At 37.6% G+C, this 27,115-nt stretch overlaps 1 protein-coding gene across 3 annotated transcripts in view; it reads left to right on the top strand.

Annotated features, from left to right (window-relative positions):
* The window catches only part of Vstm2a (V-set and transmembrane domain containing 2A), a 29,726-nt gene extending 11,109 nt beyond the window's left edge, over positions 1 to 18,617 (top strand). Inside the window, exon 5 of one of the 3 annotated variants that reach the window (XM_036200707.1) lies at positions 15,176 to 18,617. In XM_036200707.1, the coding sequence (XP_036056600.1) occupies positions 15,176 to 15,300 (125 nt within the window). In that variant the 3' untranslated portion in view covers positions 15,301 to 18,617. The other 2 variants (XM_036200708.1, XM_036200709.1) reach the window with 2 other exon arrangements.
* Positions 18,618 to 27,115: the final 8,498 nt, after the last annotated feature.

Below are 27,115 nucleotides of genomic sequence, written 5' to 3'. Positions count from 1 at the left end.
ACACCCCATCTAGCACCTCACTTATAGCATCTGAGGATGGGACCAGCTTTATGTTTGTAAACTATGAGAATGACTAGTTTTCAAAAGCCTTTTGAAACAAGCAGAAAATTATAACTCTATTGGTGATGACAGTGGCAACTCAAAATATTCATAGAGCCTTTACTTTGGCTACTGTATTTTTCTAGTGTTGACAGGGCCTTGCAAAGCTCTTTTCTTTGCTCCTGGTTGAGCAGCTGAGAGTGGGAAGAAAGCTGACAGTGGTTAAAGATGCTGCTAGCTTTGTTGCTACACATGAAGCCTCTAGGCACTCGGTGGGAATACTGATTCTCTGAACACTGAAACATGATTTTTGTGGTTCCACCATGATATTATCCTTAGAGCTGAGAGTCAGCTGCTGCTAATAGCTGACAGAAGCCCAGGGCTCACTGGAGCTCCTCTGCTGCTGATAAACATGGCAGCTTTCCAAGAGTGGCTGGGTTCAAACGTCCTTAAGTCAAAATTTCAGAGTAATTGAAAAGATGGGATTTAAAGTTGAGGACCTTTCATGAAGATTGATGTAATGTGTGAGTAAGTGCTGTTCCACACAGAGGTACAGAACCATCACATAATCCAGATGTTATGTTGATATTTAGGGTAGGTTAATTTGATCATTGTTATTCCATCAACTAAATGACTGCTGTATAAATGGATGGTCAGTGAATAAGGAGAAAAACAGATGAGAAGTAATGATTTGGATACCACAGGACAGAGAATCTTCTAGAGCTGTTAGAATAGGAATTGTGTAGATGATGAGTCTGTACTGGTTAACTTCTCCAGAAACCATTAGCAAATTTTACTAACTGAAACACAGTACCTTCTGCCTGGATAGGCTTTTCAGATCATGGTGAAGATTCACTTGTGATTATTAGGCCATCTGTAACTGAGGAGACATGAAGCCAAATCTGTCAGTGCTCTAGGCTGTATCTCAAATGATGTGTCTCATAGAACTTAGAACTTCAAGAAGCTGCTGTTGTAATATGAGCATCTTTCTGAGTAGATGACCAAGAAGTTAGAAAGCTGCTGGAAATAACTTACCTTATTGGTCAAAGGGGCACACATCCTGAAAGAGAAATGAAAGGCAGAATTACTCCTCCGAGAAATCCTGTTGCCCTGAAGAAAAAAATAATATGCAGCTAGTATATGTCTCAGACAGGAAGGCCAAGGGGTTAAACTCCTTGCCTGGCCTCTGCTGCCAGCAGAGGAAGAATGTACAGCAGTAAAGACCAGGCCATGATAAAGCATGTATAGCTCTATGATTGTATTTCCTCATTCTCTGAAAGGGAACTACAGTGCAATCCTCAGATTTTGGAGAATTATACATTAAAGGCTTGGCACTTAACTTCTTAATAAACAATAATAAATTACAGTGTAGGCATGACTTTCATTACATGTAGTTGCATGTTACTCCCAGAAAAAAGTAAGGAGAGCACACTTGGCCATCCTAATCTATAGGGGATACATTCCAGGACTCATAAAACTTCAGATAACCTGAACCCTATAGATGCCGTTCTCTTCCTTTGTGTACCTACTGATCACACAGTTTAATTTGTAAATAGGGCATAAGAAGAGATTACCAAAAATAATCACAAATTTAGAGCAACTATTTAAAAAAGCCATGGCAATATGGTCTCTCTTTCTAGAAAGTCAAGACAAATATTTTTAGTATTTTTCCTTTATTTTTATTTTATGTATGTGGGAATGTTGACTGTGTGTATATCTGCACATCACATAAATGCAGTGCCCACAGAGGACAGAAAAGAGCATTGGATTCCATGAGACTGGAGTCTCAGATGGCTTTGAGTGCTATGTGGGTTTTGGAAGTCAAACCCTGGAAGGGCAATCAGTACTCTTAGCCACTAAGAAATCTCTCCAGACACATAAGACAAACATCTTTTTTTTTCTTTTTCTTTTTCTTTTTTCTTTTTTTCTTTTTTTTTTTGAGAGTAGTTGACCTTAGGTGACTGAGATATAGAGAGAAACTGTAGATTAGGGAAAGGGCTGTAAATGTCTGGGTCTACTTGTTTTATGAAGCAGATATTTTCCTTTGGGAGCATAGAGATGTGATAAGTTAAAGAGGGAAGAGAGTCTTCATGTCTTGTCACCTGTCATTTCCAAGCTGTCTTTCCCCTTCTGTTGTGATGCCATTAATTAATGGTAGGTTTCTCTTGGTAGAACCCCATCATATTGACCAGCAGATGTTCTTCCCAAGCTTGTAATTAGATCCATATTTTAAACTGAAATAAACTTCCAGAGAACTTTAAGAAATGGACCTGAATAAGCAGCAAGGATTTTAATGCTGTAAGTCGATAGACCTCCTATTGTCAAAATTAAATGAAAGCTTTCAAAATAGCCTTTGAAAGATTTATGTGGTTAGAGATGCAGCTAAGGATGTTTTTTTGAAAATATCTTCAAAAGCTTTAACAGTAAAAAATAAATAAATAAAATAAAATAAAATAAAAAGTGTAAAAGCCAATACTGAAAGTTTAGATCCTGATCCTTCGTGAATAGAGATTGATTGCTAGACTCACAGTCTACCATCTTCTTCTTGTGAATGAGCTGCCCACAGAATCCCTCTGAACTTTAGAAATGCTCTTGTTTATAAAAACTGAAATGGCAATGCTCATCTCCCAGGTCATTTCTCAGCCTGGAGTGAAATTGTGAACTGGAAACATTTAACAAGTAAACTTGGCCTGAGAGTGAGGTCAGTGCTCCCTATCCTCTTCATCTTTCCTGAGAGACTATCTCATTGCCACCTTCTAAGAAGGAATCAAAGGAAGACAAATATGAACAGAGAAAACAAAGATTGGAAAACTCTAAAATTATGTTAAACAATATAAATTAGAAACAAAACATTGAGGAGAAACTAAAAGAAGCAAAAAGGAAACATTTTACCATGATTTAGGATCTATTTCCAAATGAAAATAAAACCAAAAGTAGGAATGTCAAATCAGAGATCTGAGGCTTTGCAAATGAAAAAGACATTTTGCTGTAAGTAACATAAATGCTTTAAAAATTAATGAAAACTTGCATCAATGTGCAAAGTAAAATTTTTGTATAACTCTTAGGGAAGAAAGGAAGCATATAAATAGTGAAATGTGCTATGATTGTGTGGCCCACTCAGCAGGGGCTCAAGTGACATGGATTAAAAACTAGACTAATGTATAAATTCAATTCAATCTTCTATCTAAATACAATATCCAGGGAGGAAAAAGTCAGAACATAATGCAAAATCCTCAGTAGTTTCCAAAAGGAAAAGATGTAAAATAGTCATTTTTGAAAAATAAAACAAATAATAATAGGTCACACAAATGTGAATAGAGCAACTTATTGAGATAATTTAGGGTTGTGTAAATGAACATGCTGTTCACTGGGTGGTTAGACTCAATACTGCAATTGTCAGACTTATTACAGGTATTCATATGTTTAATGAAGTTAAAAATCTCTGGTAATTTTTCTAAAACTTGACAGACATGACTGTGGCACATACTGCTTATAATAATGATATTATCAAGGTCACAATGAATTGAATGCCCCACCACTCTGCACTGAGAAGGAACATCCCTTTCCAAGGATAATTTGACTTGATAGGCAAAGTCAAATATGGGGCTTTAGATCCATGTTGTCTGATATTGTACTTGTGGAAAGAAATTTCTAGATCAGTAGTGAATCATATGTGTATTTCTGACCAGTCATATTCATGACAGATTTTCATATACTTAAAATACACTAAAGTGACTAAAACCAAAGTAGTCAACATGAATTATTAAAGCATATATTAAATATTATGCATCTTCTAGAACCATATTTTAAAGATATTTAATTAGAGTATGAATATTTAATATCTAATATAACATAAGAAACTATAGGAAACAAACCCTTAAATGAAAACACATCATATGTGAAACTTTAAATCCATCTGACCTATGATCATAGAAGACTAATAAAAATGATACATGAAAATGTGCATCAAAATGTCAAGATGGTAACATTTGGATTTGTATTTATACTGTTAGTAGAATAACATGATACTTTGCTATAAAAAACAATTTAATGTTTAAAATGTGCCTGTTTCAAAAATAAAAGTAGGCATCTCATGACAGTACAACAAGTGAAGAAAATAATACTGTTATGTTACTGTGGAGTTTATGACAAAATTAAAATAGATGCATGGAAGTAGATGTTTACAATAAAGCACTGTTATGAAAATGTGATGTGATTTCATGTAGGATAAAATTAGGAACATTATATCCATATGGTATTTTACACATATGCAACACCATACTTTCTGGACACCAAATAGATAATATAACAATCAAGTCATTGTTTCTAAGCAAGAAGACTTGAGCCTGATGAATAATAAGTCAAACACACATAATATCCATAAATAAAATATGCAGTCTTATGCTCTCTCAGTGATACGGTTCATCCTCCCAATTCAAAGGAATATTAGGATAATAGGTGATGTGTCATTATTGGAAATATCAGAAGTTACCAAGCACAGAAAGACTTACAGACAAGGGACGTTAGAACTTAACCTGACTGCTTCATAGTCTCCAAGTCTTGACGCAAAGCAAACTGTGAAGCCATGGTTTCCAATTTCTTGTTCCATTAGGCAGACAACTATGGAACTATTGAGAAAATAAAAACAGAAAGTGAAATTAAAGAAATCAGTTTTATCTTCAAAGTCAATAACATTTTAGTGAAGATTATATAATGTAGTCAGATACTCTCGAATGTCTCTATGTAAAGGTGTATATAAAGCTGTGACAGTATACTGCTACATCAGCCATTCCTTGTATCATTTAGAGGTCTCAGAGACAAATATGTAGAAGTGTCATTGGTAGCTTGTAAAATATTTCACTTTTAAATTTTCTGGTCAAACAAATTCATGTGGGTTGAAGGTAATGTTCTCATTTCTATCCTTTAAATAAATAATGTGGACAAATGATGCATTAAAGGAGCAATCAATCGAATTACAACCACTTAAAAAAAAAAGCTTACCAAATTTAAAAATTCTATTTCAACCATCTAAAACAGCAGTTCTCAACCTGTGTGTCACAACCTTTCTGGAAGATCAAATGACTCTTTTACAGGGATCCCCCCAAACCATGAGAAAACACAGATATTTATATTCTTATTCATAACAATAGCAAGATTACAGTTATAAAATAGCAACAAAACATAACATAAGAAACTGTATTAAAGAGTTGCAGCATTAGGAAGGGTGAGAAACATTGATCTAAAATGTTATAAAATATTTGGGGCTATGAATTATATCTTAATGCTTTTAATGCTATTGTAGTGCCTAGCACTGTTTAGCTGATAAAATTATGGAAAAAATGAATGCTTAAAATTTGAATCTTTATGTTTTAGTTTATCTGCAATACAAACCATAAAAGTACATTATTGTTAAGAAGATGCATACATTTTTAAATAAGTTGGTTAATATTTAAGAAAACAAATTCAGACCACTTATATAGTGATGGACAGAAAAAATTGGAAAATAGTACTTGGACCACCCTTAATTACATGCTTAATGATAAAAGTCACACCCGTGTTTCAAGTGATACTTAATGACAAGTTGTGTCTAGGAAGTTGGATGTGTATTCTCTGATACCAAAATGTGTTGATTCTTTGATTTATATGTCTTGATAAGGAGCAATTTTTAAAAATATTCACATTAGAACCTCTAATACTGACAGCTAAGAAGATTATGCAAGTCCCTGTTTTACAAATACCCTATAAAACATCTTAATTTAGAAAATTTTGAAACCACGAGATTCATAAAATGGTAAATCATTAGCACTAACCTGAAAAATGAGTGCATAAAATCTTGCCCTTTTGCTGTATGTTGAAGAAGAGTATTGTTAAAGACACAAGAGTGATGGTTTCTTTGTCATGTTGGCATTGGGTCTTCCAATATTTGCCACCTCAAAGTCAAAAGTCGCTGAACAGCAAAAATTAAATTTTAAGTTGTACAAAATTACCACTTTCCAAATTATGGTGACATAGTTTCAATGTATTTAAGAAGACAAACTTATACTTCATCAGTGTAGGCATCATCAAAATACATTTCTCTGACCGCTACCCTTACATTCAGCCACTCTAGCTATGGAGCATCTCATATTGGCTCCTAACTCAGGGTCCAAGGTCTTGCTGCTCTTGGTAGGTGAATCATGGGCATTGTTCCTGTCATCACACTCCAGTGCCAACTGTCCTGATTTGTCTCTATTTCATTATCTGCTTTGAAGGCACTTATTTAATCCCTTCATTAAATGTGTAACTATTCAATGTCTTCAGTGTAGGAAAGCTACATGTGTAGAACTTGATTATTGAAAGAATCTGGATTGTTATCTACCTTCACATTATAAAAGTTTTCTAACTAATAATAAAAGCATATACACAGAGATTATAAATTCTATGAGTAAATAGTTTTAAGCACATTAGCAGTATTTACTCATATGCCAGGAAATATATAGTACTAGTTATATGTAATACTTATCTTATTAATATATTAGAATTGTTATTAAAGTATGATGTTCAAACTTCCCTCTTTGGAATCTTCTGATTATCCACCAAGTCTTATTCTTTTTGCTTCCATTTTGTAAAAGCTTCTCATATTCCCCTCTGTTTTTAATTTTATAATTAATTTAATTTTACATATCAGCCACAGATTCCCCTGTCCTCCCTCCTCCCACCCCCTCCTGCCCCCAATGCACTCCCTATTCCCACCTCCAACAAAGCAAGGACTCCCTTGGGGATTCAGCTCATCCTGGTAGATTCAGTTGAGGCAGGTCCATTCCCTTCCTCCCTTCACCTAGAGAGCTCCCATCCAGCCCTCTATTTTTAACAGTCAGAATTGAGAAAGCCTTTTCAAGTATGAGGAATTACCAGATGAAATTATGGGATGCATTAACTGCCAGCATCTGAGTTCTAAAGTTAACATAACCTGGATTGGAACTCAGTGCACTGACTACCAGCTGAGTAAACCTGAACAAACTTCACAAACCCTTTCAATAAGGGGCTATGGCAAGTTCACAGGATCAAAGCCAGAGGTAAAAGAAGTGCCCAAGAAGTATTAACTTGTCCTGCTATAATATGTTATGTCAAAGTTACAAGACTGAGAAAATCATTTTTGCTGGGATAGGGACATCACCATGAAAATGTTCTTTGTTAAGATGTCCTATGACAGCACGCTGGGAGTTGGCTGAGTAATTAAACTATTTCTGTGCAAGTATAAAGCACAGAGTTCAGGACTGGGGAATTGACTCTCTGGATAGAAGTGCCTCCCATGCAAACATGTATCAGTATCCACATAAGTGTCAGCCAGGGTGTGACAGCCTCTTATAATCCCAACACATTGAAATTAGAAACAGGGGAAACTTGGGACTAGCTGGCTCTTTAAATTAGCTGATTTGGTGAGCTCTGGGCTTAATATACAAGGTGAAAAGTGATGAAGGAATATGTCCTCTGGCCTCCACATACATATGCACAAACAATCTCCTGTGGACATGCACATGTGTGTGCATCCACAATGAATACATAGATAAACATTATAAAAGATGTATTATAGTCTTAGTTGAAGGGAAGCAACATTCCTCTTACAATTCCAGTCTTCATTAGAAAATAAATAGCTAAAAACCTTGAAATGAGATATTATTTTAAGCAATGGGAAAGTCTGGAACATTCTGTGGTGACTAGGGTATCATCTAAATGCCTTGTTATGTATACCTGGAATGGAAGGGCAGCTACCCTTTCTCCATGGTCCTCAATACGAAGCCCTTTAACTAGAAAAGGGCTGTAATTTGCTGACCAAAGGAAAGCAGGAAAAGCTGCTACTGCCAACATGCAATGTTAGTAATTTAGATATTTTGTCAAAATGATACTAACTTCTTTATAAAAGCTAGATTTCTAAAAGAAATTGTCCCTGGACCCCTAGGAATTCTAATAAAAAGGTATTCTTCTAAAAAAAAAAAAAAAAGTCTAGGATAAAGTCATACTATTATTTGATCTTTCCTGTTAGTAGTGATTTATCATAAGCTAACCTGAATAAAATTTTCATCAAAACTTAGCTCAAATTGTCTTGCACTGCCGTTTCTTTTCACTTCTTAGAGCTGACATCTGTAATAAAGAAAAGTATGTCAAAGAGGCCTGCCTGCTATGGCAGCAGAGTTCCAGGTGGTTGTTGCATTCTTCCTAGAGGAGTTCGGACCACACAATGAGCATCTCCGATATTCATTCTTGCAAAATAAGTATTCTACATTCTCACTAGTGAAGCCACACAGGGAGAGGATGTCTTTCTTCTTTTTTCTTGTTCCTTTTGATGATATTAGGTGGTCAAGGAGAAGGAGAAGGGGAGGGGCTCTCAGTCATCACACCTGGAGTGTCCCACAGATGCTTTCAGTAGGGGTGCTTCTTGCTCCTACACCAAGTAAAAGTCATGTGTGCATAAGAAAGTAATGCATAAAATATTCAGAGCCAAAAGAAATGAATATTTCAATAAATCTTGCATGAGTTCAAATTTGAGATACTTCTTTCCACTTCCACCTTGGTTATTTAATACTCATATCTGGTGACATTTCCTCCAAGCCATGAGCTTTGCTATTCTTTCCACCACAGCCTACTAATGCTGACATCTTCAACACTCGACTTACCATTTCTGTATCTTAAATAAAAAACTTGGGGAAAAAACTCTTAGCTAAGGTGATGTCAGAATAATGGTGAACCCACAGCTCACTCAAACACTTAAGAGATTTTGAGGAAACTTTAAACTCTAAAAGTTTATGATTTGAAAAGTTCAAAACATTGTATCATGTGCTACCTGATAACATTGAGCTAGCTGAAGTTCACTTAGGACCTGATGATATTTCCATATCTGGTATTTATCAGTTTATAGCTAGAGAAAAGTAAAATTTATGTGAAATGGGTTTACCTCTCAAGCATACTCTCCAAACGATGACCTCACACAAGTGAAAATCTTGAAGTTGGGCCACTCCCCCATGGTGCAGGCAGGAGCATGTCGGGGCTCTGCTGGCACCACACTTGGGCTTCACACCTAGGCTTTTGCCTTCCTGCTTTCTGTGTCTCTGACTATTGCTTTCTTAATCTGTGCATTAAGCATCTGGGATTGTTGTGAGGAATGAAACTGTGTCTTTTTTTTCTTTTCTTTTCTTTTTTTTTTTTTGGTTTTTGGAGACAGGGTTTCCCTGTGTAGCTTTGCACCTTTCCTGGAACTCACCTGGTAGCCCAGGCTGGCCTCAAACTCACAGAGATCCGCCTGGTTCTGCCTCCCGAGTGCTGGGATTAAAGGCATGTGCCACCACCGCCCGGCGAGACTGTGTCTTTAATTATTCACTGTGCTATGCAGAGTCATTCCCCCATACTTCTTAGCCACTGTAGAGATCACAAGCATAGCTAGACATGCAGTACAAATAAATGCTACATGGAAAGTGTGCGGGAGCTAAATTCTTCCATCTGGCAGAGGACAGTGGCAAGGGAACAGAAGAAGGAGACAATGTAACTGCTTATTCTAACAAATGAGAGGAAGATGGAGGCCAAACTTCCTTATGAATGTGATTCCTGTTGATGACCAGGAACAGAGCACAGCTGCTAGGACAGATGATATTAGCAGTCTGTATAACACATATCATTTCTCGTTCAGTTGATAGAGTTGGCCAAGTCTTGACTACTGAGCTTGGACTGGTTTTAACTTTACTTAAAAATAAACAAGTGAAATTTCTATTATATTATGTAGTGATGATGATGATGATGATGATGATGATGATGATGGAATTGTTGAGGCTTGTATATAATGCTCCTTAGTCACACTCATTTCTCACATTCTTTTTTTTTTTTGCTTTTTAAATAAAATTTTATTGGTGAAATTATTTAGGTCACTCCATGTAGTTAAAAGGGAGGTTTATTTTGTGGGGTAACTTACAATGAAGGGGTAGGTTGCAGGGTCTGGCAAAGGTATAGTGCAGTCCGGCGGTGTTCTCTAGAGAACTCTGCTCGGTCTCCCTCCAGCGTCCAGGGTCCCTGAACCAAGCGCCTGACCTCCTCTCGATCCTCCCTCTTCCGCTTCCTTCTCTGCCCTGCCTTGTGGGCGTGACCATTACCGAAGCCTCAATGGGGGTTGGAACTTCCAGGCCAATGCTGGGATGGCTATCCACTACAAAATTTTGTTTTCATTTTTCTTCATTAAGAAATTTTCTACTCCCTCTACATACCACCAACAGATCCCACCTCCTCCCTCCTCCCCCCCCCACTCCCCAGCCCTTTCTCCCAAGCCACCCTACATTCTCACATCCCCCAAATCAAGGTCTCCCATGGGAAGTCAGCAGAGCCTGGCACACTGAGCCTAGGCAGGTCCAAGCCCCTTCCTACTACATCAAAGCTGAGCAAGGCATCACAACACAGGCACTGGTTTCCCAAAAGTCTTTCCATGTATCAGGGATGGATCCTAATCCCCCTGCCTGGGTAACCCCCAATAGTTCGAGCCAAACAACCATCTTCCATATCCAGAGGGCCTAATCCACCATGGAGGCTCCATTGGTGAAATTATTAAGGCCCCTCTGTGTAGTTAAAAGGGAGGTTTATTTTGTGGGTAACTTACAAGTGAAGGGATACAGGGTCTGGGAAAGGTGTGGCACGATCCAGCAGTGTTCTCTAAAGAACTCTGCTTGGTCTACCTCCAGCGTCCAGGGTCCAGGAACCAAGAGAGCTGGCCCACCCAGATCTTGGGTCTTCAGCATCCTCTCTCTCGGCCCACCTTGTAGGCGTGACAGTTACCAAAGCCTCAATGGAGGTTGAAACTTACAGATCAAAGCTGGAATGGCTACTCACTACAGGACTGCACAGCCACTAGTGTATAGTTCATGGGCTTCCACTAGTGTGACCAGTCATCTCTCATGTCTTCCCATCATGATCTCAACATCCCCCACCTGCAGAATCCCTCCTCTCTCTCATGGATTGGATTCCCAGAGCTAAGCCTTGTGCCTGGCCATAGATTTCTACATATGCTCCATCAGTCACTGGACAAAGGCTCAATGATGACAGCTAGGTTATTCACTAGACTGGTCACCAGAGTAGACCAGTCCAGGCACCCTCTGGACCACTGTCAACAGACCAAGGTGGGGTCATCCTTGTGGATTCCTGAAAGCCTCCCCAGCATCCTGCCCCTTCCTATTCCCATGATATCCTCATATATCATGGTATCTCCCTCCCTGCCATCCCAATCTGTCCCTGCTCCAACTAGACCCTCCCATTTCCCTATGTTCTCATCCCCAACTCCTTGCCCTCCCCAACACCCAGTCCACTCATGTAGATCTCATCCACTTCTCCCTCACTGGGTCATCCATGTGTCCCTCCAAGGGTTTTGCCCTGTTAGCTAGCCTCTCTGGAGCTGTGGGTTGCAGTCTGGCCATCCCTTCCCTCACACCTAGTATCCACTTATCAGTGAATACATACTATGTTTGTCCTTCTAAGTCTGGGTTACATCACTCAGGATGATATTTTCTAGTTCCATCCATTTGCCTGCAAATTTTGTGATATCATTATTTTTTTACTGCTGAGTAGTACTCCATTGTGTATATGTGCCACATATTTTTTATCCATTCTTCAGTTGAAGGGCATCTAGGTTGTTTCCAGGTTCTTGTTGTTATGAATAATGCTGATACAAACAAAATTGAGTATGTGTCCTTGTGGTGAGATTGAGTATTCCTTAGATATATACCCAAGAGTAGTATAGCTGGGTCTTGAGGAAGACTTAGTCCCAATTTTCTGCATTTCTCACATTCTTGAGAATTGTGTGTTTGTCTTTGTCCCTGGAGACAATGCCAAAAGCATGAGGCATCAGAGAAGATAAGAAATGGAAGCTAGACTTCTGCGTTCACAGGCTTTTGAGATTTCTTGAGCACTTCTTTTCTACTTACAGTACAGAAAATATCTCTACCAGCTTCACAGATATGGGGATGACACCAAAGAGTGGCCTATGAACATCTTTAAACCTGAAGGGTAGCGACAGGTGCCACTATTGGCTAGCTACATGCCAAGGGACATAACTAGGTGAATTCTGAACCTAGAAGTAAACTCTTTATCAGATCTGGCCTATTTTATCCTAGACATACTACCTGCACATTTTCTTCCAGCAATTAGATAATAACATCTCTCTTCTTCACAGAGTATTTTATGTTAGAGGCAAAAGTTTAAAACATCTAAACTTTTATTTTTTTTATATGAACAGCATGCTTAACAATTACTTTAAAGAATTTGGGGGGGGGGTGGAGAGATGGCTTAGTAGTTAAGAGTACTGCCTGCTCTTCCAAAGGTCCTGAGTTCAACTCCCAGCAACCACATGGTGGCTCACAACCATCTCCAGTGGGATTTGATACTCTCTTCTGGTATAAAGTTGTACATGCAGATAAAGCACTCATATATAAATAAATAATAAAAGTCTTTTAAAAAATAATAAAAAATTCAGGACTTTGCTTTTAATGGATTGTAATTGTCAGTGAGATAATATATAAACAATTAATTGCAAACAATTTTAACTATATGAAGGCAAAAGAGAAGCATAACCAAAATACTTGAAAAGTTCAGAATATAAAGAGAGTCCCATTTTCTGGAGAAAAAAAAGATAATGTGGACAGCAGGTCTTCTGAGAGCAATGATTGCTGAAATGTATAATTCTTTAGGGCAAGAGATAAGTTACATGGCTGACCTGGCAAGTGAGGAAAAGAAACTAAATGAAACAAAGTAGGTGCATGTATTCTATGGCAGATTAGGCTTAGTAATATGAAAAGGCCAGAACAATCATAATCCATGCATAGTTAGGCTGATTTTAGAAAGCATAGAATAAGTGTATCACTTGAAGTCTCAGAAGTGGATGGCAACAGAAACTGGAAATCACGGCTTCTGACTGCAAACTTGGCTTACCAGTTCACAAAAGTGAGAAGTTTCTGTATGGGAAAAAGAGGGTACCTGGGGAGTTGCTGGTTTTCTCTTGATGAAAAACAATGCTTCTGATATTTATATGTAATAAACAAGAGTATGTTGGCTGACAATATTGTTTTCTGAAAATAGTATGAATTTTGATGAAACAGCAATGTTGGTAATCTAGTACAATTATGTAAGACAGACTCCAGCATTTTAGAGCCTCAAATTTCACTCCCTTGGAGGCTGCAAAAAGAGCAGTCTATCTCTCCTCTCTTGGGACACAAATAAAAAACAAAAAGAAATGAAAACAACTCTGTGATGTGATGAAACAGAATGTAGAATTTACCACCTAGAACAAAGTCTTTATGGTTGTCCTGGCAGAAATAAATTCATTGAATTAGAAATGTGCTAGTGAATGCATGCAACTTGAATGGATGAAAGAGTCCAACCTGGAAAAAAGAAAGTTCTGTGTTCCAATGGTGGATTGTGCATCTGAAGGCAATTCAAATTTCCAGTGCCTTTCAAACATGTTCAACCATGTCAGACTGGCTTGATTCCCCATGAAAATATTCATATAAATTATGCTTTAACTTGCACATGCTAGACATATGACAGGAAATGCTGACTTGAAATGAAGCAGCTGTTTCTTCATTAATATGTGAGAGGTATGATGGGCAGGGCAAGTTCTGAAATATCTAAGTATATCTAAGAAAGGAGCACCAAGAAAGAGCAATTTCAGTTAGAACCCAACTTCTATCACTCACTAGAGAAGGAAACTGCTCCATCACAAAATAACTCCTGGAGTGAAGCCTTTTCCAAAGATTTTGCTATTTCATCATTTTTAAATTTCTCTTGGTGGCATACATATTTCTGTCAAATCAAGTGCAATCAGCTATTTAGAGAACTGGGTAGTAATTTGTCTTTCTCTTTCTGTCAAAGAATCTTACTTCAAAATCTAACATGAATACATGCTTAGCTACAAGTAGTTAGTGGATTAGAATACATGTTTGATTTGCATGTTCTCTGTACTTAGAGCCACATGGGGACTGAGAGTAACTTTTGGGTCTCAGAATGTTCTCACAGAAATTGAAATTGCATACAGGGCACTTACTGGGTCTCTAGTCCTTAGGTTGATGAAAGGAGATTCCATGCAGTATATACAGGCCACCTCCCAGGAAAGCAAGTCAGAGTCAACACCAAAGCAACCTGACCAAAAAAGCAGATGTGTTGGTCTTTCAATAGGCCATTCCAAAGTCTCACATGTCTATTCTACAGCCGCTCTTTGAATGCATCAGCTCTTATCCTTGGAATTAAGGAGTCAACCTGGTTTAGCTGAAATATTGAACAATTTGAAGTTGCACCCCTTTTCCTTTTCAATTCTTTATAACCATTCTCCAAGTAAACACAGAAAAAAAAAGGAGTGTTTTTTGTCCCTCACATTTTTTGGTTTTACTATTAGTTGCTGATATGTCATTAAGGCTAGAAGTTGACTGGATAATAAAGGAAGCATTGTGACAGTACAATTTCATCCCCTCCCCACCATATACAATTAGTTTCAGAGCTTGTTAAGTTCCTAGCATTGATAATTCTTCTCCAGACATGAGAAATAAAAGCTTGAGAAGGGTCATACTCAGAAAGTAATCCCCAAGAGGTGGTTGCCTCCAACACAGTCCTCAACACTGAGCAGCATGGTACTCTTAAGTTTTGGATTTCTTCTGCACTTTTACACTCACACACTAGTGAAATAGGAAATGTGCTCTCAGGGACAAGGGTGAGAACAACCAATTGATCACAAGAAGTGAGATTCATGCCATTTCTTAAGGGAAACATGTTTGGATTCATTTACTCTCTGAGTTCCCAGCCGTGGGATGGCATTGTGTAAAAACAGACACCACCAGCTTCTTGGGACTGAAATGTTTTGTATGTGTTGTTGTTTGCAGTGCATGCCAAGACAATCATGAGCACCAGAGCCAAGCTGGCGAGCTAATTAAATATATATATGTATATGTTTAAAACAGCCTAATAAGGAGCATTGGAAATCTTCAAGATGAGCGAATATCTTATAACTTCTTCCGCAGGTGCGAGGATAGCTACAAGCCATGGACTTTCTGTCCTGCTTCTTGTTTGTGGCTTTGTGAAGGGTGCTTTGCTTTAATCTAAAGTGCTGACTTTTTTCCAATATCACTTTCTCTTCTTAAAGCAAAGAGCAAATCGCCTGTAAAATCTACGGAGCGGACAGCAAAGTTGACCCTAAACTCCAAGCACCATTCTGCACCCCTGTACTCTAGTTACCTCCACAAGGAGCATCAGCTTCCGGAAACATAAGTGAAGAGGCTAACACACGCTTTATTGATAGTATTTTCTTTGGGAAGTGGCTGATCTTTTATTTGAAGAGAATTAATGTGAAGCGATAGGACATTTTCTAATAACAAGATCTATTTTTTTTTTCCTCTTCTTTCAACAAATAAAATCTACATTTCACTGACTGCTCAAGAGTTGGCCTGGAAGTCATCAGTATAGTAAATATTTCCATGGATTTCACCAATTACCTACCAAGGGACACCTAATCTGAACGAAGCAAACAAAGATGGAAAGCCTAAGAAATGTAAACTATCTTCAAACAGCACCCCAGCTGGGGGAAAACAAACAAACAAACAAAAAAACAAAAAACAAGATGCCGGACACTGCAAATCAACAACAGGCAACTTTATTTTACATAAGGAAGAATCAAAGCAAGTTTTGGTTTTTGGTTTTTCGGTTTTTGGTTTTTTTTTTTAACTTCTTTTTCCCCTTGGAATTTTTCTTGGAGTTTCCCTTCTTTTCCTCAATCGCCATCCTTGTTCCGTGGTAGCAAGTGCCAATTATGGCCAATTCTAGTTAATCCTGAGAGGTTTATATTCATACATATTGAGTGTGCTATATTTCAATGTATTTTAATTCATTTTGCAATTTCTGTATATGCAAATCTGGCAAATTCTGTAAATTGCTTATAGTAAGTGTGATATGACTTCAAGGTAGATAGATATGACCCTCATGCAAGCTGACTTTCTTCATTCTATATACAAATATATACATGAGCATATATTAGGCTACCAACTTCTTTTTCTAAAGCATTATTTTTCATCTGTAACTCATGTATTGTGTGAGTTTTGTAGTGTGTTTCTCTGTTCCACTGGTTTGACAGCTACGGTTTATCTCTGTTGTCCTCTGCTTCCTCCTGAAAAATGCATATTTAAATTGTATATGTCTCTGATAAGTGAATTAATTTTGTTGTGTGTATGCCATGTTGGAACTTGCTGCGTTCTTTTATATGTGTGTTTATTGAGGTTTGGGGATCTTGAATCTGAAGAATGCACATCCTAGTTTTGACAGATCTCGTCATGTTATCAATATTCTATCTCAGAAATAGAATGAGGCCAAGTGGGAAAGCTGAAGAAGACATTTTGACTCCTCAGGTTCCTGGAAGAGCACGTCACACCCAGACTAAATAACGCTGCTTCCTTGGTTCTTCAAGAATTTTTGTAGCTTTGTCATTCTGTTATTTGCTGCTAATTATATTTTAATGTCTACTAATTAAAATTTAAAATGTGATTGTTGGCTGAATACAATATGCAAATGACTGCAAAACCCATACTGAACAAGATAGGTGTTCAATCTTCACTCATTAATTATAATTTTAAATATTCCATGGTTATTTTTGACTTTAAGATATTTTGTTTAGACCTATTCCAAATAAATCTTTCTCTGGCAAAGAAAGATACAACTCATATAATCCTTCTTCCAAAATATCATAGTTATGGTTTGAGAAAGAATACATCCAGATAGTCCTCCAGAGAGATTACTTTATTTACTTTCATTATAAATTCAGAACACCATCTATTTAGGAATGGTCCATTCCCAGCTTAAGGTCCTAAATTGAAGCTTAAAGGCTATGAATAGCTTTGATTTTTTTTTTTAAGGTAAAGGGCTGGACTCTGCCATTCACTTATAAGAAATGTGCATATTTTCATAAAATTCTTGACATTTTCTTTTAAGAAATATTGCTTTATGCTAAATCTTTCCTTGCCATTTCTCTTGTTTCATTTGATTCATTATTTCCTTCTAATGAGAAAAATAAAGGTTTAATTGTGATAATTTATTAAAATACAAATGTATTTTCTTTCAAAGTTAATATCTGAAAGTTGTATAAAGTGATGATAGGTAAATATTGCCTGTTAGGTCTCTGAGCTTTAAGAGTTCCATACATTAAGGCATATATTAATATACTGATTTAAAGTCAACCAAACTGGGAAAAACTATCATGTATTATGTTTTTACTCAATGTCCAGTTAATGATATCAGCCAATTCTACAGTAAGCCAAACTTGTACCCATATCAGTAATGTTCATCATGCTTGTAATAAAAGAGCACATGCTAGTTTGGGAAGAATGCTCACTAGATTCATTGTATCAGTGTCCAAAATAATAAAGACCTGTTTATCACTGTGTGACCAAAGTCCAGCCCATCATCCACTTTGAAAAAAGAATATGGCATACTATCTGTTTGTTCTAAACTCAAAGAGAGTATGGAACTTTAAACATTAGAGCAGAAAATACAGCTGTCAATGAGAATTTCTAAACATCTGTACACTATATTATATTCCTTTGGGACTATAATTTTATGTAGCCATGACAAAGGAAGTGAATAGAAATGCAAAAGTAAAGAATCTGGCTTTTTCAACCTTGTTTCCAAGGTAATATAGTATCTTTTTATAAGACAGAGTTTTAAAAAGCTGAAATTGCTTACATGAGTATAAGTTAAATACGTTATTCCTTAACGACTTATGCGCTGTTAACAAAGCAAAGGAGGCAAATGAAATTACTCCTGAACAAAATAAGATAATAGAATTCTCTAGACCAGAAGCTGTAATCTGAGTTAGTAAGTAAGCTTCATAGGATCCAGGAACCAGCCCTGTTTACAGTCAGCCCTACATGTCCTTAAACAGCATACTGTAGCAACCATCTGTGTGGTGTTTGTGCTGTATCAGGCATAGCAATTAGAGGTGATTTAACATACAGGAGGCTGTGTGTATTGTGTTCAAATATTATGCCATTTTATCTGAAAGACTTGAGTACCTACACATTCTGATAGCCAATGATTGGCTTGTACAGCCATCTATCTACAGATGCTAGGTGGAGAGCTATAGATGTATGGTTTTACTGATACTCATTTTATGGAGATAGTCCTTGGCATGAATTACTTCTGAAAAGAAATTTCATGTGATTTCCTTGCCTGAGAAAGAAATATATAAATGATTTTAAGAACCTGAAAAGTCCTCATTACTATGTTTTTGAAGTGGTTTACCTTAAAGTTCTCAGAAACAAAGGTGTTCAGATAAGTATATTAGCATACACACATACATGCACACATATTGGGCAAATAAAACATATATTTTTAAGCCTAGAAAATTTTTAAAATTTATTATACATGGGATGGAATAATAATCATAGAGTAATATTTGTTGACTTTTTACAACAGATGCTAATAAAAAAAAAAGAATGGTGGCACATTCCTGTAACCACAAGACTCAGGAGGTTAGAATAGGAAAAACATGAGTTCAAGCCCAACCTGTCTACAACCTGAATCATTAAAAAATAAAATAAAATAAAATATGCTCGTTTAATTTTGCAAAAAACCCTCACACAGATATTATTCCTATATTAATCCTATATAGGAAATATTGACTGTAGTGTTAATTTGTATAAAAAATAATCACAAGAAGTAAAAGCAATCTTTCTTGAGATAATAAATAAACTAATGATTGTATCATAGAATTAAGACTATGAAGTTAAAAATCATGAATGCTCTAAGTTTCAAGTATTTATACCAAGAAATTTTATTTTTAGAATTGTTCATTAGTAAAGGGAGTTCTCTGTCATTCAGGAAATGTCAGCCATGACATAGACAAGGTCTTTCCCTGTATGTAGTGAGAGACAAGAGGGAAGCATTCAGAAGCAATAAAATGTATGATGCCAATAATTTCTGTGATGACCCAATCAGAGGAGATAAAGGGGAGTGACTGGGAAGCCACAGGAGGTTGCTCTGGGGGTGCAGTTATGCAATCCTAAATGATAAGAAACAGAAGATTTGGGAGATGTATCTTCAGGGAGAGGGAATAGCCCATGCCAATCATCTGGAGCAAACTTCAGGTAGAGTTGTCCAAGGCATAGTCTGTGAACATGGGCCTACAAAGAAAGAGAGACAGGAGAGGGACCTGAGAGAGAGTCTGAGGCAGGATTACATAGGGATCTTCAGAAGGTACTGAGCCCAGGGGAGCAAAGAAAGAAGAGCTAGATCTTGCAGAGATCTCACTTCAAGGTTTGAGTCTGCCCTCAGGAGACAGGCTTGTTCTGCCATCCTGAAGCTTAGTCACTTAGTCAGTTAATCGTGTTAGCAACACTCTTTGGGAACAACACTGGAGTTTCCAAAGTGTGTGTGTGTGTGTGTGTGTGTGTGACTGTGTGTCTGGCTGTGTGTTCATGTGTGCATGTTGAGGACAGAGGAGTATGCATGGAGTCATGTTCTGTCATTCTCCACCTTATTCCCTTGGGACAAGGTTACTTGCTGAGCCTGGAACCTGGCTGGAAAACAGCAGACCCTGGAATCCTCCCATCTCCTGTGTTTACAGGCATCCTCAGCCACACTCATACTCTTGCAGCATTTGATTTTACCCACTGAAACTTCTCCATAGTCCCAAATTAGTTATACTTTTATACTGATACTGTGGGAATTCAGGAGATGTGAGATATTAACATGTTTTAAATGCTAATATACAGTGGATACTTTTCAGGGGTAAGACTGGGGATTGAAAAGATAATTGGGACTGTTTGGAATATGGTAAGGAACTAGTGACTGTAACTGCATTCATGATTTAAAATAAAAGCATGGGTACATTTGCCTCACTCTAGTTTTCTGCCGTTAGCCATACTTTGAAAATAGCCAATGGAAACCTCCCAAACAATTCATGACTTTACAGTGTATGTTAATCTGGGTAGTATAATGAACTGCACATCACTCTATGAATCAATCTTTTATTCAAGAACCACATACTTTATACCCATTAGGTACTTAGTAGCCATCCCAGTTAGCAGATGCTCTGTGGTAGTATCCTGGGGCTTATGTTCAACTGACCACGGTCACCAGAGAAGTGATGGTAGCAATTCAGTTATGACAAAAAACAGTTATGAAATGCTTACTCTAAATAGAAAGATGAAAGTTCTCAACTACATCAAAGATAAATACATATAGAAAAAAACAGTCTATAGATTATTCTGTATTACCTGTGACATCAGGCATCTGCTGGGGGTTTTGGGACATATCCCCCTCAGTAACAAAGAAGAGGGGAGGAACTACCTTATTCTCATGGAAAGAGCAGACAGATTGGAAGAACAGACACTCCTAGACATTTATTGGAAAGACTGTTTTTTTAGAAGGTAGAGGAGAATTTATTATACCACATGTCTGTGCATACATATACCCACAAACTTATTTTTGTATATCAGAAATTAAGATCTTGGAGTTCTCCACAACAAAAATTTCAGAAGACAATAGAATAAATGGTCAGGAGCTTGGAGCACTAGCCAGGTGTGCATGCCTGGAGACTAGGCAGGAAGATCACAAGTTCATAGCCAGCCTAAACTTGAAAATGAAAACCTTGTCTAAAGAAACAAAATGGAAGATTATAGTGTTTTCAAAGGAAAATTTGTCTCAAAACCATTTTACAATGTATTGTATTTTCACTGTGAAAACAATAAAATCATTCTGAGATAGACAAAGTTCCTTAAAAAATAAGATGTATGGACTTTTTAAAGATTTAATTATATGTGTGTGTCTGTGGTGTGTGTGTGTGTGTGTGTGTGTGTGTGTGTGTGTGTGTGTGTGTGTAAATTTGAGTGAAGATGCCCATGAAAGACAGAAGAGGTCTTTGGACCTTCTGGAGCTTGAGTTACAGGTGGTTGTCAGGTTGTCAGCTGCCCCAAATGGGTCCTGAGCACCAACCTTGGGTCTTCTGTAATATCATTGCACACTCTTAACTCTTGTGTCATCTTGCCAGCCCCAGATGTATGGACACTTGCAAGCAATGCTTCCCTGTGTACCCCAACTGCAGCAATAATCAAACACAAAGCTATAAGTGAATACCTATAACATAAACTGTGAACCATAAGAAATTTGAAAGTACGTTAAATATAAATAATAATAAAGTATTTTATTCTATTTCACTATGTACAAAAAATAATACCATCATTTTGTTCATGCCCTTTAGTATTTTCAGTTTTGTTCTATTTTATTCATGTTGATTATCACACATTAATTTTACTTTACATACTTTACAAAACAATCACAGGTATATTTCATTCCAAAGAACAATTCACTGCCAAATATTATATTATTATATAACTCACATTATGTTATTCAAAAATGGACAGTCAAAGATGAACCACAGACAAAGAAATGCTCCCAGTCCTCTGCTGGTGAGTGTAACCAGGGCTGGGGCTCTCCTTCATGCTTGCAGTCTTTGTGTGTCATCTGGGTTCTGTTCCAGGCTGCTAAGCTAAATCTAGTTGGCAGCAGACCTTTCCTGTAAGATTTGAGGAGCACCTGGGTGATCAGAGCAGTACCACAGCACTCAAGCCTGCTTCCATCCTGCCCCTGGAAACATAGAAGTCAGCGCTTAGTCATCCTGTGACATACTTTGAATGGTGGATTGATTGTGGAGTCTCGAAGTAAGCAGAAGGATGCCTTTCTCGAATCCTCACTTGATTTCCATGACCTAATAAAAATACTCCATTCCCTGAAAGCAGATGTCTAAACACTATAGTAAAGTCATAGTCCACCACCAAAGTCACCATAAAGACATAGCCCCATTCAAGTCCACCACCAAAGTCACCATAAAGATACAGCCCCACTCAAGTCCACCACCAAAATCATTGTAAAGTCATAGCCCCACTCAAGTCCATCACAAAAGTCACCATAAAGATATAGCCCCACTCTAGTCCACCACCAAAACCCTAATAAAGTCACAGCCCCCACCCAAGTCCACCACCAAAATCATTTCATGGACCTATGGAAGAAAGCATTGATCCTAAAAATATTTTATGACCCTCCTAACAGAAATGTTTCTGTCAGCCTTACTTCAAATTGAATATTTTTAAGAAAAATAGCAAAAAAGAGAAATGCCTATATCTTACTGGGTTCTCAGACTATGGCTCAGAACCACTACTACATTCTATGGGCTCTAGGGCACTCTACAGTGACTTGAGGGATATGTAAGAGTTGTTGTGGGCCTGATGAGGCCACTGTGTCTACAAACAGTCATTCCTCCAGCTTGTAACACACAGTTGAAATGTGTAGCTTTAGAAATGGAAAAAATTCCACATAGATTTTTCTGTCCTACCAGGCAGTGAATACAATTCCAGAAAAGACCCAGAATTTTCTTCTCTATATCAAAATTGTCCACAGAAAACAATTAGTTGTTTTTGTTTTGTTTTGTTTTTTTCTGAGAAAATGAAGAACCATGATCCTATCAGCTACAAGGATAAGGCTTTCATATCTGTCCTTGGTGATAGGAAAGGCAGCTGAGTCTTGAGTATGGATAATCATAGCATAATCATGGGCTGCATACAATTATAGCTGCTGGTCCAGGTGTGGATTACTTTCTGAGGAAAATGAGCAGCATTCTCAACACCTGCTATGAAGTCAATCATTTTATTGTAATTAGAATTTTAAAAAGAAGATATTTTTAAACCTGGCAGGTATACAATTATTACATCTTTATCATTTATTGCACCTCAAAGTTACATTGACTCTTGGCCACACAGTAGTCTGCTTGGCCAGATCCTAGGATAATGTACTAAAGACATCCAGAAATCAGGAAACTATAGCACCCTAGAGGCCTCATAATACATATACAGCCTGTAAGACAGAAGATAAGCTCTATAAAAATATGGACAAGAGTTGGCTTTGAATTCATCTTTAAATACCCAACCAAGTATTAATTCTACTCTTCCACAAACTATCACAGTGAATACAAAATTACTGTACATTCCCCAGTTCCATTGGAAGACTTTACTGGTCAGAGGCCACAGTCTATCATGGCCTGGCAGCTTTTTCCAAAGCCTGAGGATATGGGAACTCTCTCCCTAGGGACACTTCCTGCTCTCTACCTGCCCTTATCTGGAATGTGTTCCTGGGCATGGAGGACTGACCTTATCCGAAAGCTGTTTCTAAGCCTGGATTTTATCTTTAGCATGACCCTTGGCACAGTTCCCTCCTGGAAGCCTCCCCTGCTGCCCATATAGTCACTAAGATTTATACTAGGAGCTTTGCTATAGGACCCTACCATCACATAGGAAGCCTTATGATAGGAGCATGCCACTTAATGCAAATTAGGTGATGCCCCAGCCACTGTCCCCAGCCTTTATATTACCTTGTCTTTCTGGAATAAAGCAGAGTAGTAACATTTAAATCATTTCCCCAGAGCACTGACTCACAAGCCGTCCTACCCTGTTCACTTGCTTCAGCTCCCTCCCCCATCACTGAGAGTGGCAAGCAACTGGAGAAAGAAGCAGAGCCACAAGTTCATTTGTGAGGATAACATTAACTTGCTAGAAAAGTTGACAATGACAGCGTGGGAAAAAAAGGAAATTACTACTCATTCTAGCTCATGACTATAGGTGCTAAACCCCAAAGAACCACAACAAAACAAAACCAGCAAAATGCAATAATCATATATAAACATGGTACATTCTAGAAAAGTAAATTGGAAAAGTCACCAATGGTGCTCTCAGTAGTCTTAGAAAAGACTGCTGCAGAGTAGACAAAGAGGAGAGCTTGTTTCTAATTAATTTATTTAGCAAGTTCAGGGCCACGCATAGAAGAAGAAGAAATACAAAGACAGAATGTATTAGTAAAGGTATTTTACCTCATGGGGAACCACAGATAGTATAAATTCCACTGTCCTTGTACAGAGCACAACAAGTCCTTCCCAGACTACATTCAGTAAAAGGATTGCAGACTTTGACAGCTGGAGATATGTTTGCACATAATGAACTGCTAAGGTAGATATGGGCCATGGCAGTTCCGGCTGCAACAATCATCCCCACAACAGATGAGAAAAACAGACATATATATCCCAGAGAAGGAAAAAACACATTTGATGAAGTTAAATATTTGTTCTTGATTAAATACTTGCCCTTTATAAACAAAAGTGAATACATGCTCATGATGTTCAGTTCCCACATTTATGGGAAGCATTTATTTAATGAACCCTAGTCAAAATAAAAGCATAGAGGACCAATACAGGAGAGCATACAAACCATAGGTTTGTTTACCAAAGAGAAACTGGAAAGCAAAAATGAATAAATAGATAGATAAATAAATAATAAGAACTATGTACATAAATTATCCATAAATTATGGATGAATTTTAAAGTCATTTTTAAAGCCATAAAGAAATATACATATTCTGGTTTAATTTGCACATTTCTGGATTCTCTCCTCTCTCTGTCTCTCTCTGTCTCTCTCTGTCTCTCTCTGTCTCTCTCTGTCTCTCTCTGTCTCTCTCTCTCTCTCTGTGTTGTGTGCATGTGAGTTTGTGAGCATATATACATATGCACACTGGAGTCCTGTTTTTATTTTTTCTAATCAAATAGAAATACGACTAAGGAGATTTTTTCATTGGTAAAGTGCCTACCATGCAAGCACAAGGGCCTGAGTTCATATTCTCAGAAGCCACATTAAAAGCCAGGCAAGATGGCATATGTCTGTAAATCCCACCCTGAGAGGGCAGGGCAGAGAGGTAGATTCCTGAACCTTATTGGCTATCTAACTGAACCCATGAGTTTGGGGTTCAATTAAAGATACTTTTGAAAGAAAGAAGGAAGGGAGGGAGGGAGGGAGGGAGGGAGGGAGGGAGAGAGAGAGAGAGAGAGAGAGAGAGAGAGAGAGAAAGAAAGAAAGAAAGAAAGAAAGAAAGAAAGAAAGAAAGAAAGAAAGAAAGAAAGAAAGAAAAGACACCCAACATCACCTACCATGGGCTTCCACACATATTTCATACCTGTGCATATGTACCCACAAGCTCACACTCACCCACCTTCACCCATCTTTAAATACACACACACACACACACACACACACACACACACACAAAGAGACAGACAGACAGAGAGAGAGAGAGAGAGAGAGAGAGAGAGAACCAGAATCATGCAAATTAAATCAGATACTGAAGCAAGTCTGAAAACTCCTTCCCCAAGCAGAGATTTCTGGCATCTTATTTGCTCCACTACTAAAAGTAAATGTGCATTTATGCTTCTCTGCGGATTCTGGAAAATTATGTACCACCATCAGGTGAATGTTTGGTTTGTTTTGTTTTCTGGAGACATGGAAGCTCGCCATCTTTCAAGGTAAACCCAGAAGAAGGATCATGAGTCCGGCCCAAGTCATGATAAAAATATGAATGGGTAGGTGCTATGGAGTTCAACATGTCTCATTAGCAATAATGACAAACTATCCAAGGCCACTGAAATCTTCATGAAAATATGACTGAAGACAAGAACACTTTTGTAGTACAGTCCTGTGTTCTGCAGCAAGTAACTGACCTACCTTAATACCATAGCACTGTTGTTTGTTAAGAAGTAAATAGCAAACAGTAGGTAGATGTCAAGGTACACATAGTTGTCACAAATAGGTACAAGCCTAAGAGTATCTATTCCTATTACACTGTCAGCCCTGAGGCAGTCTGCCCTATAGCACTGTGAAAACTAGCTATTTATGAAGAAAGAGTAATAAATCTGACCTACCAATGGGTTTGCAAACAGAAAATTTTCTTATTTTAAAATATCTAGAGGATATATAAAATGTGACATAATACCAAACAGATCTTAAACAAACATTGGAATATGGGGGTGAGAAAGAGGAAGAGACCAATAAAAAAATTAATGAGAACATCTCGAATGATGGAGGAAAATTATTCTATAAGTTAACCCTGTAGTAATTGACTATTTGTGGGGTAAGAGGAATTGACGGAAGTGAAAACGGAGTAAGAAAAGATTAAGTCACAGTGTAACTGATCTGGGGACCTTAGCATGACTGACACCATGTTGAAGGCACCATTTTGATCTTAGAATGGTCCAGGTAGGCCCTGGGATCTATCAAAATGGTAACAAAGACCTAATCCTTCAAAGACCTAGTAAGTAGTTCCAGGATCCAGGAAAGTCCCTAAACATACTAATCTTGCTTTTTAGCTTCTGTAGTTTTGCTTCAAGCTAACTTTTCTCTCTAACTGAAGTGTGTCAACCAGGATACATGTTTTGTGCACAAAATACAAAGTATGGAGGCTCAGGGGCTGCATGAATTGGGAAAGTTTCCTGTGTAGGCATCAGAGATAAAGACTTCTATTCCACTTTAAGAGTGTCCATGAGTGTTCTCTGGTGGAGTTATTTCTCAATAACAGGGCAGAACTTACATTTAGGTAACGGATCAAATTCAAAGGTGAATTAAAAAGAGAAGTCCTCTTCAGTACACATGATTATCCAAAAATCAACATCCAGCATAGTTTTAAATGTAATTTAGGCCATAAATTACCTTAGTTACTTAAACAATGGGTAAATGATTATAATTTTTAAGAAGCATAAATAATCAACATAGATGTACAAGAACATCAAAATGTTCAACCTCACTGAAACAAAAGAAACCAACTACAACTATATTATGATGGATAAGTATTTGCTTTCTTCCATGTTGTAACTACAGTATGAGATCATGAAGTCAGAGCCCCATGAATGGGGTTAGTGCCCTTTATACAGGAGACCTAAAAGAGTGTATCCTTCTCTTTCCTCCCTAGTTCTTCACACCAGCAACCTCCACACACTGTGAGGCACAGCAGAAGATTGCCTTATCTGACTCAAGAAGCAAGCCTCCTAAACATCATCTTTGATACCACTCCCTCCAGAACTATGAAGGATAAACCCTTATGGTTAAAATCATCCAGTCTAGCATTCTTAACAGCCCAAATGGAGTGAGAAAAGACTATGCTTTGCATATAGAAATAAGAATTTCAGAAAAATAGATATTCTCAAGTATTTTGGTATCAAAAAATGAAGTTG

Source organism: Onychomys torridus, chromosome 10, assembly GCF_903995425.1.
Source record: "Onychomys torridus chromosome 10, mOncTor1.1, whole genome shotgun sequence".
In the NCBI taxonomy this organism is placed as follows: Eukaryota; Metazoa; Chordata; class Mammalia; order Rodentia; family Cricetidae; genus Onychomys; species Onychomys torridus.
Note: the sequence above shows the minus strand (reverse complement) of the source record. Positions and strands in the feature narration are given on the sequence as shown.